The sequence below is a fragment of the Polyodon spathula genome, chromosome 6, assembly GCF_017654505.1.
Source record: "Polyodon spathula isolate WHYD16114869_AA chromosome 6, ASM1765450v1, whole genome shotgun sequence".
NCBI lineage: Eukaryota > Metazoa > Chordata > Actinopteri > Acipenseriformes > Polyodontidae > Polyodon > Polyodon spathula.
This window is the reverse complement of record NC_054539.1, coordinates 29,456,785-29,469,563: the sequence shown is the minus strand read 5'-3', so window position 1 is coordinate 29,469,563 and position 12,779 is coordinate 29,456,785. Positions and strand designations below refer to the sequence as shown.

At 35.1% G+C, this 12,779-nt stretch overlaps 2 protein-coding genes across 3 annotated transcripts in view; one reads left to right on the top strand and one right to left on the bottom strand.

Moving 5' to 3' along the window:
• Window positions 1-9,823, bottom strand: part of spata17 (spermatogenesis associated 17) — a 137,496-nt gene extending 127,673 nt beyond the window's left edge. For both annotated transcript variants that reach the window (XM_041251573.1, XM_041251574.1), the window contains exons 1-2: window positions 9,719-9,823; window positions 7,238-7,327 (exon numbers count right to left, since the gene is read on the bottom strand). In XM_041251573.1, the coding sequence (XP_041107507.1) occupies window positions 7,238-7,327; window positions 9,719-9,786 (158 nt within the window). In that variant the 5' untranslated portion in view covers window positions 9,787-9,823. The remainder of the gene's footprint in view (window positions 1-7,237; window positions 7,328-9,718) is intronic.
• Window positions 9,824-10,040: 217 nt separating this feature from the next.
• Window positions 10,041-12,779, top strand: part of LOC121317107 (G patch domain-containing protein 2-like) — a 104,333-nt gene continuing 101,594 nt past the window's right edge. The window contains exon 1 of the mRNA XM_041252720.1: window positions 10,041-10,164. Coding sequence (XP_041108654.1) covers window positions 10,115-10,164 — 50 coding nt within the window. The 5' untranslated portion in view covers window positions 10,041-10,114. The remainder of the gene's footprint in view (window positions 10,165-12,779) is intronic.

Genomic DNA, 12,779 nt, shown 5'->3' with positions numbered 1-12,779 from the left:
TGCAGCCCGTGAACACGCCAGCAGAGTCAGCACAGATCTCTCCCTGTTATATACTGATTAGAGGAAAAACCTCAGAATGGAGTGTGGTAACCAGCGGTGTACCACAGGGATCAGTATTAGGTCCTCTGCTATTCCTAATCTACATTAATGATTTAGATTCTGGTATAGTAAGCAAACTTGTTAAATTTGCAGACGACACAAAAGTAGGAGGAGTGGCAAACACTGTTGCAGCAGCAAAGGTCATTCAAAATGATCTAGACAAGATTCAGAACTGGGCAGACACATGGCAAATGACATTTAATAGAGAAAAGTGTAAGGTACTGCACGCAGGAAATAAAAATGTACATTATAAATATCATATGGGAGATATTGAAATTGGAGAAGGAATCTATGAAAAAGACCTAGGAGTTTTTGTTGACTCAGAAATGTCTTCATCTAGACAATGTGGGGAAGCTATAAAAAAGGCTAACAACATGCTCGGATACATTGTGAAAAGTGTTGAATTTAAATCAAGGGAAGTAATGTTAAAACTGTACAATGCACTAGTAAGACCTCATCTTGAATATTGTGTTCAGTTCTGGTCACCTCGCTATAAAAAAAGATATTGCTGCTCTAGAAAGAGTGCAAAGAAGAGCGACCAGAATTATTCCGGGCTTAAAAGGCATGTCATATGCAGACAGGCTAAAAGAATTGAATCTGTTCAGTCTTGAACAAAGAAGACTACGTGGCGACCTAATTCAAGCATTCAAAATTCTAAAAGGTATTGACAGTGTCGACCCAAGGGACTTTTTCAGCCTGAAAAAAGAAACAAGGACCAGGGGTCACAAATGGAGTTTAGAAAAAGGGGCATTCAGAACAGAAAATAGGAGACACTTTTTTACACAGAGAATTGTGAGGGTCTGGAATCAACTCCCCAGTAATGTTGTTGAAGCTGACACCCTGGGATCCTTCAAGAAGCTGCTTGATGAGATTTTGGGATCAATAAGCTACTAACAACCAAACGAGCAAGATGGGCCAAATGGCCTCCTCTCGTTTGTAAACTTTCTTATGTTCTTATGTTCTTATATATATATATATATATATATATATATATATATATATATATATATATATATATATATATATATATATGAAAAGGTTACAAACAATAGGAGACCATTCAGCCCATCTTGCTAGTTTGGTTGTTAGTAGCTTAATGATCCAAGGACCTTATCAAGCAACTTGAAGGATCCCAGGGTGTCAGCTTCAACAACATTTGTGGGGAGTTGTTTCCAGACTCCCACAATTCCCTGTATAAAAAGTGCCTCCTATTTTCCTTTCTGAATTTCCCTTTATCTAATATCCATTTGTGACCCCTATTCCTTGTTTCTTTTATCAGGTCGAAAAAGTCCCTTGGCTGGATATTGTCAATACCCTTTAGAATTCTGAATGCTTGAATCAGATCGCCAAGTAGTCTTTTTTCTTCAAGACTAAATAGATTCAATTCTTTTAGCCTGTCTGCATATGACATGCCTTTTAAACCCAGAATAACTCTGGTCGCTCTTCTTTGCACTCTTTCAATAACCTTTTTGCAGCGAAGTGACCAGAACGGAACACAATATTCTAGATGAGGTCTTACTAATGCATTGTAAAGTTTTAACATTACTTCCCTTGATTTAAATTCAACACTTTTCATTTTATATCCAAGCATTTTGTTGGCCTTTTTTATAGCTTCCCCACATTGTCTAGATGAAGACATTTCTGAGTCAACATAAACGCCTCGATCTTTTTCATAGATTCTTTCTTCAATTTCAGTGTCTCCCATATGGCCTTTATAATGCACATTTGTATTGTCTGCATGCAGTACCTTACACTTTTCCATATTAAAGGTCATTTGCCATGTGTCTGCCCAGTTCTGAATGCTGGCTAGATAATTTTGAATGACCTTTGCTGCTGCAACAGTGTTTGCCATGCCTCCTATTTTTGTGCTGTCTGAAAATTTAACAAGCATGTTTATTATACTAAGTAATTAATGTAGATTACAGAGATGAAAGTGAGGAGAAGTAAAAAAAAAAAAAAAAAAAAAAAGCTGAAAAGTGGCAGGAATCTGGGATCCACTGGATGGTAAAATAGTGTCTGTGAAATTGGATGCAAGTATCTAGTCAAATAAAGTTGATGTAAAATACATATTTAGTTTCAAGTGAAAGCCATTTGTTCTTACCTGTGCACAAGGGCTAAAATAAATGTTGTCTTTTCATTTAATATTCTTGTTCCTTTGGATCTCAAATGCAACTTGTTTACATCAGAAAGTCACTCCCTTTTAATTGTTAGAGGTCAAAAAAGAACTATGTACACTTTCAATTGTTTTTGTTAATTTCTATTTTTGTGGCAACTTCCTTTCTCCATTTTTTGAGCTTTAATAATAGCAAATAATAATAATAATAATAATAATAATAATAATAATAATAATAATAATAATAATAATAATAAACATTGAACCTACAAAAGAAGCCAAACAATACTTTCAGTGCAGCACACACAAGGCAAGAGCTCTCTCACTTGGGCCTATTTGCAATACTAAGCATTTAATATTGCAAGTGTTTATTAACTGCTTCGTTTTATGTTACCATGGGGAAAAAAATGTAAGAAAATAGTGCTAATAAAAACAAATACTAATTGCTATTGTCTTCTAAGGGAATCAAATGTCTGACCACTACTTGTTTTTGAAAAAAGACTGTTGTTAAACACGGGGTGTATTTTGTAATTCGCTGGATCACCATATTTCTCTCCATTAACATCAGATCACAAAGAAAATGAAGATGGCAGGCTGTAGTTACTACGATGAGTATTTACTCTGTCTACCAGTTTTCTGCAGAGAATTTGGCTTTCTAATGCCTTGTATCCTCTTTATCCATAATCAGGAGTTCACATAACTGGTACACAGGTATCAATGCGGACCAATTAAAAAAAAAAAAAGGCAGACTTATTTATTGTTTTATAAGATGCAAGCGTACAGTCAGTATATTTTTAACAGGAAATCATTTATAATAAAGGCAGAGACGGTGCTCACGGTTTGAAAACAAATATATATGTATCTTAATTTTTCACCAGCACCTTGTTTCCATTTCATTATTTTCACAATTGTCTGCAATGCGAACTGTAGAACTGCACCAACAACACAGCACAAACACTCACCAAAAACTCCTCTCTAAACAAAGGATTTTTCTCCCTTTTTATACCATGTGGCTGGAGCCTAATTATCATTAATTATTCAATTTAGCTCCAGCCACATTCTCACATGTATTCCAGCAGGGATAGGAAATTAACCCTGCCAACCACCACCAAAACACCACAAACACTATTTGCAGGCAGGGCCCTGCCATGCAACATATCTTATTATATCTTCCATAAGTTTACATACACAGTAGGGGCTAATAGAAATCAGACTTATTGGTCTGTAGTTACCTGGTTTGGTTTTGCCTCCCTTTTTGTGGATCGGTATTATGTTTGCAATTTTCCAGTCTGTCGGTACAACTCCTGTGTCAAGAGACTGTTGCATGATCTTAGTTAGCAGTTTGTAAATAACTTCTTTCATCTTTCATTTCTTTGAGTACTATTTGGAAGGTCTCATCCAGCCCAGGGGATCTGTTTATTTTAAGAGCTCTGTTATGCTAAAGTTATTTAAAACTGGATAGGAACAGGTCGACATGTGGGGCATGTTTTTATTCTCCTTTGTAAAAACTTGTGAAAAGCAATATATTTGCTATTTTATTCTCTTCATCTATGATTTTGCCATTTGTATCTCTTAGACATTGTACTTCCTCCTTGAATGTTCTTTTGTTGTTATAATATTGGAAAAATATTTTGGAATTGGTTTTAGCCTCCTTGGCATTGTTAATTTCTATCTCTCTCTTGGCCTTTCTAACTTCCTTTCTGACTTGCATTTGCAATTCCAAGTACCAATTATATGTACTTTGCTCTTGGTCCCTTTTAAATGCTCTGTAAAGTGCTTTTTTCTCTGAATATTTTTAATAAATTGATCTATTAAACCATTTTGGACATTTTGTTTTAGAGTTTGACTTTTGGGGTGTAATTGTTTTGTGTCTCTAGTACTACATTTTAGAAAAATAGCCATCCTTTCTCTGTGGATGTTTTCTCTATTATACTCCAATCTGCTTCTGTTAGTCTCTGTTTCACTTCTTTATAGTTTGCCTTTTTAAAATTGTAAACCTTAGCTTTAGTCGTTACTTTTTGGGTTTTAAAAAACACTTCAAATGAGACCATGTTGTGATCTGAGTTTGCCAATGGTTGTCTGACCTCTGTTTTAGTTATTCTGTCTTCGTTATTTGAAAAGACTAAATCAAGGCATCCCCTCTAGTCAGTGCCTCGACAAATTGCGTTAGGAAGCAGTCATTTGTCATTTCTACCATTTGAATGTTGGCTGTCGTGCTCCCCACCGGGTTTTCCCATTTTATATGGGGGAAGTTCAAATCCCCAATTAGTATGTCTTTTCCTTTACTACATACATTTCTAATGTCATTGCATAACAGATTATTTTGCTTGGTATTTGAATTTGGCGGTGTCTTGTCTTTCCTATACAGTATATACCCACTATTATTATATTCCTCTCTCGGAAAACCAGGTTTCTGTAACACCTATTACATCATAGTTACTTGTTAGTGCAGTAGCTTCAAGTTCTAACATTTTGTTTTTGATACTTCTAGCATTTAGATAAATACATTTAATGGCTATCTTACCTGACTTGTTGCCCTTGTTTTGACGTGGTCTTCCTTCCTTTTTTTTGTTGATTTCTACCCCCTTCCTTTCTAGTTTAAATACTTCTGAACCTCCTCGAGAACCCTTTCTCCAAGTAGATTGGTTCCCTTTTTATTTAAGTGTAGCCCGCCCCACCTATACAGATAGTCCTTGCTGTAGAATGTGGTCCAATGTTCAAAGAAGGTGAAGCCTTCTTGTGTGCACAACGAATTCAGCCATGCATTTATATTTATTTATTTCCAGCTATCCATACGGTCCTTTGCAAGGTGCCAGCAGTATCCCAGAAAATACCACAGTTTTGGTCCTAGCTATCTGAATTTGTTTTGCAAGGATCTAAGTCTGTCTCTTCCAATGTTGTTTGTACCAATGTGGATGACTACTACTGGGTTGTAGAGTGAGCATGCTAGGTGACAGAGAAGGAATGAGGCCTCTAATAGCCATTAGGAGAGATTTGGAAAAGGTCCTCACTTTACCTGTCCTCACTCTGACTGCAATAGCTCAAACAATGACAATTGCAATGACATAATACACTTTTATTCTCAGGGTCTTTATAAGCAATAGTGGACACTACTCTTGATTTTATTTTCTCAAAGTAAATATTTATAAATAAAATAATAGTTATTCATTCCATTATTATTAGTAATAATGGAAAAAACATACCTGATACATTTAGTTCATGAAATAGTATCTGCTTATATCCACTAGCTTCTTGATAAAACAAAGTGCTTTTTTATCGTGTTTAAATGATCCCGGTCCTTAAAGGGTTAACTTAATCACTAACCTTAGTCACATTTATTTATTTCCAGATTGTAAAACTGCTAATGAGCCTGTGACAGAAATAGAATGATTCTTGGTGGTAAATCTCCCTCCCGACCTGTGAGGGAACTAAGTACAAGGAACAGAGTACCCTGAACCAGATCCTGACAATTAATTCCCAGGGTTAAAAGGAAGTCAGTCATCTAGGAAGAAGGTGGAGCACCGGTGCACTGACTCAATGACTCGGAAGGGAAATAATGTGGCAGCCACGGATTGGAGGAGTGGCTGCAATCGTTTACCAAGGGGTCATGAGTGACGGTACAAATAGGCGACAGAGTGACGTGATCCGTTCCTTGGTTTATGGTTAATGAAACAACCCGGAAGGACCTGTGTTAAAAATATCGTACATGAGTGTTTTGTTTGTTTTGTCTCATCTCTAATTGTTGATTTTTATAATTAGTAGATGGCTAACACGTTCCGGAGCTGTCATCCGAGGCCAGCACGAACCCAAACATCTCACACCTGTGTCACGATAATAATTGTATTAGCACCACGAGCACTGCAGCACGCACCCAGGACTGGTGACCGTGTTTGTATATTGTGTGTGTAACTGACTGTGTTTATTATTTGGGACTGCAAACCCTTTATTTTGACCTGTGCAATACACACTGCTGTGTATTGCCTGGAATTATTGTTTGAGGTCACCATACCTGGATTACAACTTTAAAGCTTTTCTAATTGGATTATCACTGCTTGTCTCCTGATTAAGCACTACATTATTTCTGCATCTGTATGCTGTTAACCACTTTGCCATATAGTCCAAGTTTTAGTCACTGAGAACATACATTTTTTGGTTTCGTTTTTCTTCTCTTGAAGAGTTTTTGAAAGTTGCTACTGTGCACGATACTCCACATTGTCACAGCTTCCACCATGGCGCATAGGGACACTGCTCATATATCATTTCCACATAGCAGAATCATATAAAGTACAAGCATAGTACAACTAAATCATTGTAAATACCAGAGAGGTAGCTAATCATAACAAACCATGGTAAATGCATAGTATAAGGAAATGAAAACATCAAGATTTCTGTGCAGATTTCTATGCAAATTTACCACAATACACTTTAATAAGGGCATTTAATCAATTGTATTTACTAGCATGTGTGCTGAGTAAAAGACTTCAACAAAGAGTAACACGGTTAACAGTTTAGTTGTGTTAAGTACAGGCAACATACCCTTAGCACAGTGAATACATCTTGTACAATGTTTTGAACAGCACAGTATGGACTGAAACTGCTGAAAGATGGAAAACTTGGAACCCGTGCCACTACAGAGCACATCATGTGGCAACTCTTCATTCTACATTTTCTCTGTAATTAATACCTATTCATATTAGTATAAGTGACTTTCCTAACCACCATGTACTACATGTTTTGCTTACTCTATAGTATATTGTTTTGGATTTGCAAACATTACAGTATATTACACTTTCTCAAAATGGTCAATTTAGAGATATAGCCTCTGGGTGTGGTGTATTTGATTATTTAGATTACTGTGACTTCTTGTCCTGTCCTTTCCATTTATCCAATAAATATAAAGACAGTGATTGTTAAGCCATTCAGATTACATTCTTCTTTCTTGAATATTTCTAAAAACAAATGGTTGACTTTAAACACTGAATTGTAAGAAACATGAATAAGTGCTTCCATAAAACAAAGTGTTACCTGAGATATGCTCGCACCCTGCATCCTCTAAACCAGCTCTGAATAAGAAGAGCTGCCTTGTGTTCTTTTCTTCTGTTTTCCTCAGCAACCCTGAAATAATTAAATGTATTATTATTCATACTTAATTTAAATGTGCAGATATGAGCTGAAATACATTTTTTGTTATTAAAATAATGCTGTTTTTTATATATATATATATATACGCACAATAGTTATATATAATATATATATATATATATATATATATATATAATTTTAGATACTGCCAAATTTTGCCAGACGGTTATTAAAGTCTATGACGGTTTAAAGAATATGAAATTGTTTTTGAGTCAGATAGACAGAAGAAAAAACATGAGTAAAAACTTGGTGCAAAAAAAGAAATAAGAAACATCTTTAAGATCAGCATTCTCATGTGCAAATGGGAAGACTGAGAAACACTAGTATGGTAACAGACAGCTATGTTTCACAATAAAATGTCTTAAAAATTGAGGACCATTTTTGAGAACAAACTTTCTACCACTACTTTTCAGGAGGAATTAGTGGAATGGTCATGTATCCTTGGCTGGTGGCTCTATTTACAATGTAATACAAGGGATTTGCCTAACCCTTGTACAATACACTCTTCTTAGTTCTTATACTAGGGCCTATGTTTTGGGGGTTTTCTTTTGTTTTGTTTTTTTTGTATGACGTACAGAAGTACCACCTGCAGTCATTTTTGTTTGTGAAAATGGTAAATATGTCTCACTGTGTAACCATTTATGCACAATATTACATTTAATAGCATGTGATGAGCACCACTATCTCTTTGCATTACCTCTTATGCAAATGGGTTCTGCTTCTCTACAGCTTTTTTTTTTAACCTGCTTTTCATGAGGGATGACCTGGAATAATACCTACTTTAAAGTGATAGGTATCCCACAATCATTTTCAGTTTTCTTCTAAAATATGACTCTTTGGAGTGTTTACTACATCCATTCTTATATACCCTATGTCCCTCTTTACCCAGATGTGAGCCTTTTTATTTTTACATTCCAGTTTGTTTGCCATCTATCCAGAAGCCAATCAGTTACACTCCTGCTACAGTTCTACTGTTACAAATACTACTTTATTTATTTATTTATTTTTTAAGCTTCTAAATTTACTGTGTTGCTGATAAAGGGTGAGAGACAGGGACACTGTCTACATTAATCACAGTCTCTCTTAGTTGTGCAAGCACTCTCAAAATCTGCCTTAACCCCCTGCCACTCAGGGCATGGTTTTCTAATGTGAACTTGGAGTTGAGGCCACCAAACCCATTTTACCTGAGGATCTTTATGAGACACTACACCTTTGGAAAGATAAAATATATATTTGGCAAGAACTTAATAGTATTAAGTATAATATTGTGACAAAAAAACTATTTTCAAAGCTCATGTAATTCTAGAAAACATGATCGGACGTACTAGGATACAGCAAACTAATTGTAGTTCAAGTAAAGGGGAAAGATGTAGTTGTACTCTGATGAAAGTCAGACCTCCCAAGAACAGAATTGCTATGGTACTGAAGAATAGCTGGATAAAAAAATAAATACATTTTGGTCAGTTGCAGTAGATCCATATACTTACAGATTATAACCTGTGCTAAAGAAGTTCTGAAGCAAGTTACATTGGACTTAGAAAATATTTGGAAAATTGGACACCAGATTGTGACACTCAGCTTGTGTGAAAGAATGTTCTTTTCACCAAAACAAACAAAAAAAATGATTCAATAGATATAATGTAAAACTCTAAAGTGGTGACATATAGATGTGCCCTTCATAGGCAAAAAAGGTCCTCTTCCTTTAATTTGCTGTCCCCTATTCAACTTGCTCAAAATGAATGATGCTCTACAAGCACTCATGTATACTGTGAAACCAACTGTTTCCCAATAATTATATAAAATGTTATGTTTAAAAATACTTTGATATGAAACAGACATTGTACTGTATGTCAATTAACATCAATTTTGTAGACTATTACTACAATTTCATAACATATAGGACTTATACTTTGTTAACTTATTAATTGATTTATCCTTTGCTCTGGTTTGGAAACAAGCATGTCAGTCCTGGCATAATTTACAACTGACTCTGTTATTACTGACTAATTTAAAAGGTGTCTCTGTAACTGTGTTACCATATAAATCAATATAATTGTATAATGTACACGTTTAATAAAAGTTTGCAAAATACATAAAATACAGCGTCATTAATAAACTAAATGTATTAAAATATAAAAACATAAATAAATACCACATTTCTTGAATAATACACTAAGTAATTGTGAATGCATACACATGGTTACTATAGACACCATAAGAAATAAGTTAAAACTGCAAAGAATAATAGAAATAGAGCATGTAAGTACACTAACTTTATTTCAGGCTTGCAGTTCTGTGAACAGTTTCCCTCGTTTGTATTTGTTAGACTCAGCTTTTATTTATTTTCTCTGTTTAAAAAATTACCTGTTCCTATTAAAACATTCTTCTTTAATTCCGTTTATCTTCCTCTGTAGCTTCACCACGGTGGCCATGTTTCTGACAGTTTACATGCATTACTATGGAGACGGGACCCAGCTACAAAAACAAGTGTAGGGGGAGACAAGGCGACAATAAAATTACACCAATAAAAGAAACCCTTCATAAACAAAGTATAACCAAATTATAAATATACAACGGATATATCTGCCAATTTAAAACGTATGGTGCACAAGTCGTATTTCAAAGTATATTTTCCTTTTTATGGTACATTCCTACTTCCTGTTTTTTTTAGCTAGTTTCCTGTGACCCTTCTTGAACCATCATGGTGGTTCCCATGTGTGCTTTATATTTGTTTTTATTTGTAAATAATTTTTAGCTTTAATGTCCGGCACAGCAAATAAACAGAGCGTCAGTAAAGCGGGAGACAGCTGGTAAGTTCGAATTTAGAGATTATGAAATGGATGGATGTAAAAGAAAGAAATATATTATTACCTCGATAGTGTCTATGCAAACCATACAGAAACGCTTCTTTTTTTTCTTTCTTTTTTTTTTAAATCTGGAAACGTATAGCAAACATGTGCAGGCCTGTTCATGTCTTGCAACATACAAACATAACACATCACAGTGGCGCAGTTCTACAAGTTTCTAAATCTGAAATCCGCACTAAATGATTATGTTTAGCCGCGTATTTCGCTGTTCGTATTTGGAAATATATATTCTCTGAAAAGACATTAACCATGATCATTTATTGTTAGGACAGTAGCCACTGTATTATTAGAAAATGAAATTAAATAAAACAAATACACAGCAAATTATGGCATGTTCTAGACGAGTGTGTGATGTTTGTTAGTTTTTTTTTTATTTATTTTTTTATTATTATTATTATTATTTACCTTAGATACTGCTGCTTAATAAATAATCGATACAGTATGCGAGTAAAGAAGATGCTATATTGTCACAATGTTGCAATATTAGAAATACAGTGTGGTCGCAGATCGTTATTTGTGTATAAACACACACACAAAAAAATCAAGTATTATAGCTAACCACTGTAAGTCTTCTCCTCAATAACTTATTTGGTCTCTACAGTAATGACAGTGAGCTCACTTATTTTTCCCCCCACTGCAATTGTAGTATTTATTAAGCCGCTTTAAGGTTGAAAATAATTTAACGGGGGGGGTAGTGCTGTGGCAACTGGCAGAAGGAGAAAGTACTGTACTATCACTGTCTTTGCTGTACTTGACCTTTCAGCACTCCATTTTCAGCTTTTTAGGGCTGCCATTATACACCGTGACAACATGCACTTGACACTGAACCCTTTCAAGCCCAATTTAGACAGGTGATTTCTTTAAAAACTGATGATGTGTTTTAGTGCTCATTAAGGTACTAAACAACATTTCCTGAAGTGCCATGGCCCACCCAGTTCGCACACGTGCCTACCCAAATCTGCGCCTATGTCAATGCGAAGTTTAAGTACATTTATATATTTAAAAAAAGTCATCTGCACCACACTAAAAGGCAGTGTTTAAGTTTAGGTCAAATTGGCATTTTTTTAAAATGCTGCAGGCTTTAGCCAATCAAAGAAAAATAATCATTGTGATGCAGTATTTAGGTGGGATCTTCCTGTCACACAACAAATCATGTGCAACCCACGTTTGATTGACAGCATGCAAGACAGTGGCCGTGGATCTGTTGACAAGTCCTAGACGTTTATTTTAATGTGCATTTTTAAAGTAAATTATTAGTAGTGAGACTGTCAACATGGCAAAACAGTTTTTTTTTTAGTAGAAAGGCCGGAGTGAACATGATTAAGACAGCTGGCTGAATGCTGACAAATAGTTTAAAATAGCTTTCAGCTTCTTTCAATATACCGTAAAAAAATAGGCAATAGAGAATACAGTATTTCACACTGAATTCATACTTTTATCAGCACTGTGCATTTGGTTATTGTGGCAACGGGGTCAAACAAATGCTGACTTTATGATTGGTTTTCGAGTCATACTACAATGACCTAGCGAATCAGTGGCATATGATGTTACAACTTATTAATAATTTGAAGGTATCGTAAAGAATTACAAAAAACTTGATTTTTTTGTCATTTAAGGTTTGCCATTCACTTTTCTCCCGTGTATAAGATTTATTTTAAAGGCTGCAAAATATGGAAATTGGACATTCCTTTTCATTAGTGTGTCAACATAAAAGGTTTACAGAACTTGAAAATGTTGCTGAATTTATCACTCAAGGTTGTTTTAAAAAATCTGTTTTTGTCTGCTTGTTATGTTTTTTTGCAGCCAACGCAATATCTTTGTTTAGCTGTACCTGAGAAAATGCAGTGAAAACGAAAGCAGCCATATTTACCTGGAAACGAGTTATTCTCAGCACAGCTAAGATTTTAGTTATGGTTTGAAGGCAGCAGGAGCTTAGGCTAATTTTAAGTTTTTGCTTGACAGACACCCTTATGCAGGATGATTTACAGAGGTAACAAGTTATTACAATGTAACTAAGATTACAATACAGCTTAGAAAAAAGCAATACAGCTTTTTTTTTATTTGGGGATTTTTTTTTTTTAGTTTCTGTTTGCACTTTTTTTTGGCAAATGAAACGTTTTTTGCAGTTACTGTGCACAGTGTGTTTGTTTCTGTAGGTTGTATGCATATGTGCTTTGCATTTGTAGTGTATACGTGCAACTACTGTTATAAGCTGCAAAAAATGTTTGCATTGCTTCACTCGGCACTGTACAATTTCAGTCTTGGCTATTTTGCTCTGCTCAAACCCAGAGGAGATATTTGATGTATTCAGAGTTTTAATTGATTTAAATCATGTTTGTAATGTAAACTATTTCCTGTGACATCAGACCTTTGGTACTTGCCCATCCACCTGAAGTTGGGGCCCACCCAAATTTCCATTCCTAACTACACCCCTGGCATGTATGTTAGGATACCATTTTAAGCAGTTTTTGCATTCAGATCGAAGACATATCTATGCAGATAAATAGAACTGGGGCCAGTTGCATAAACATAGACTAGTCTTTATCTTAGTCTAATTG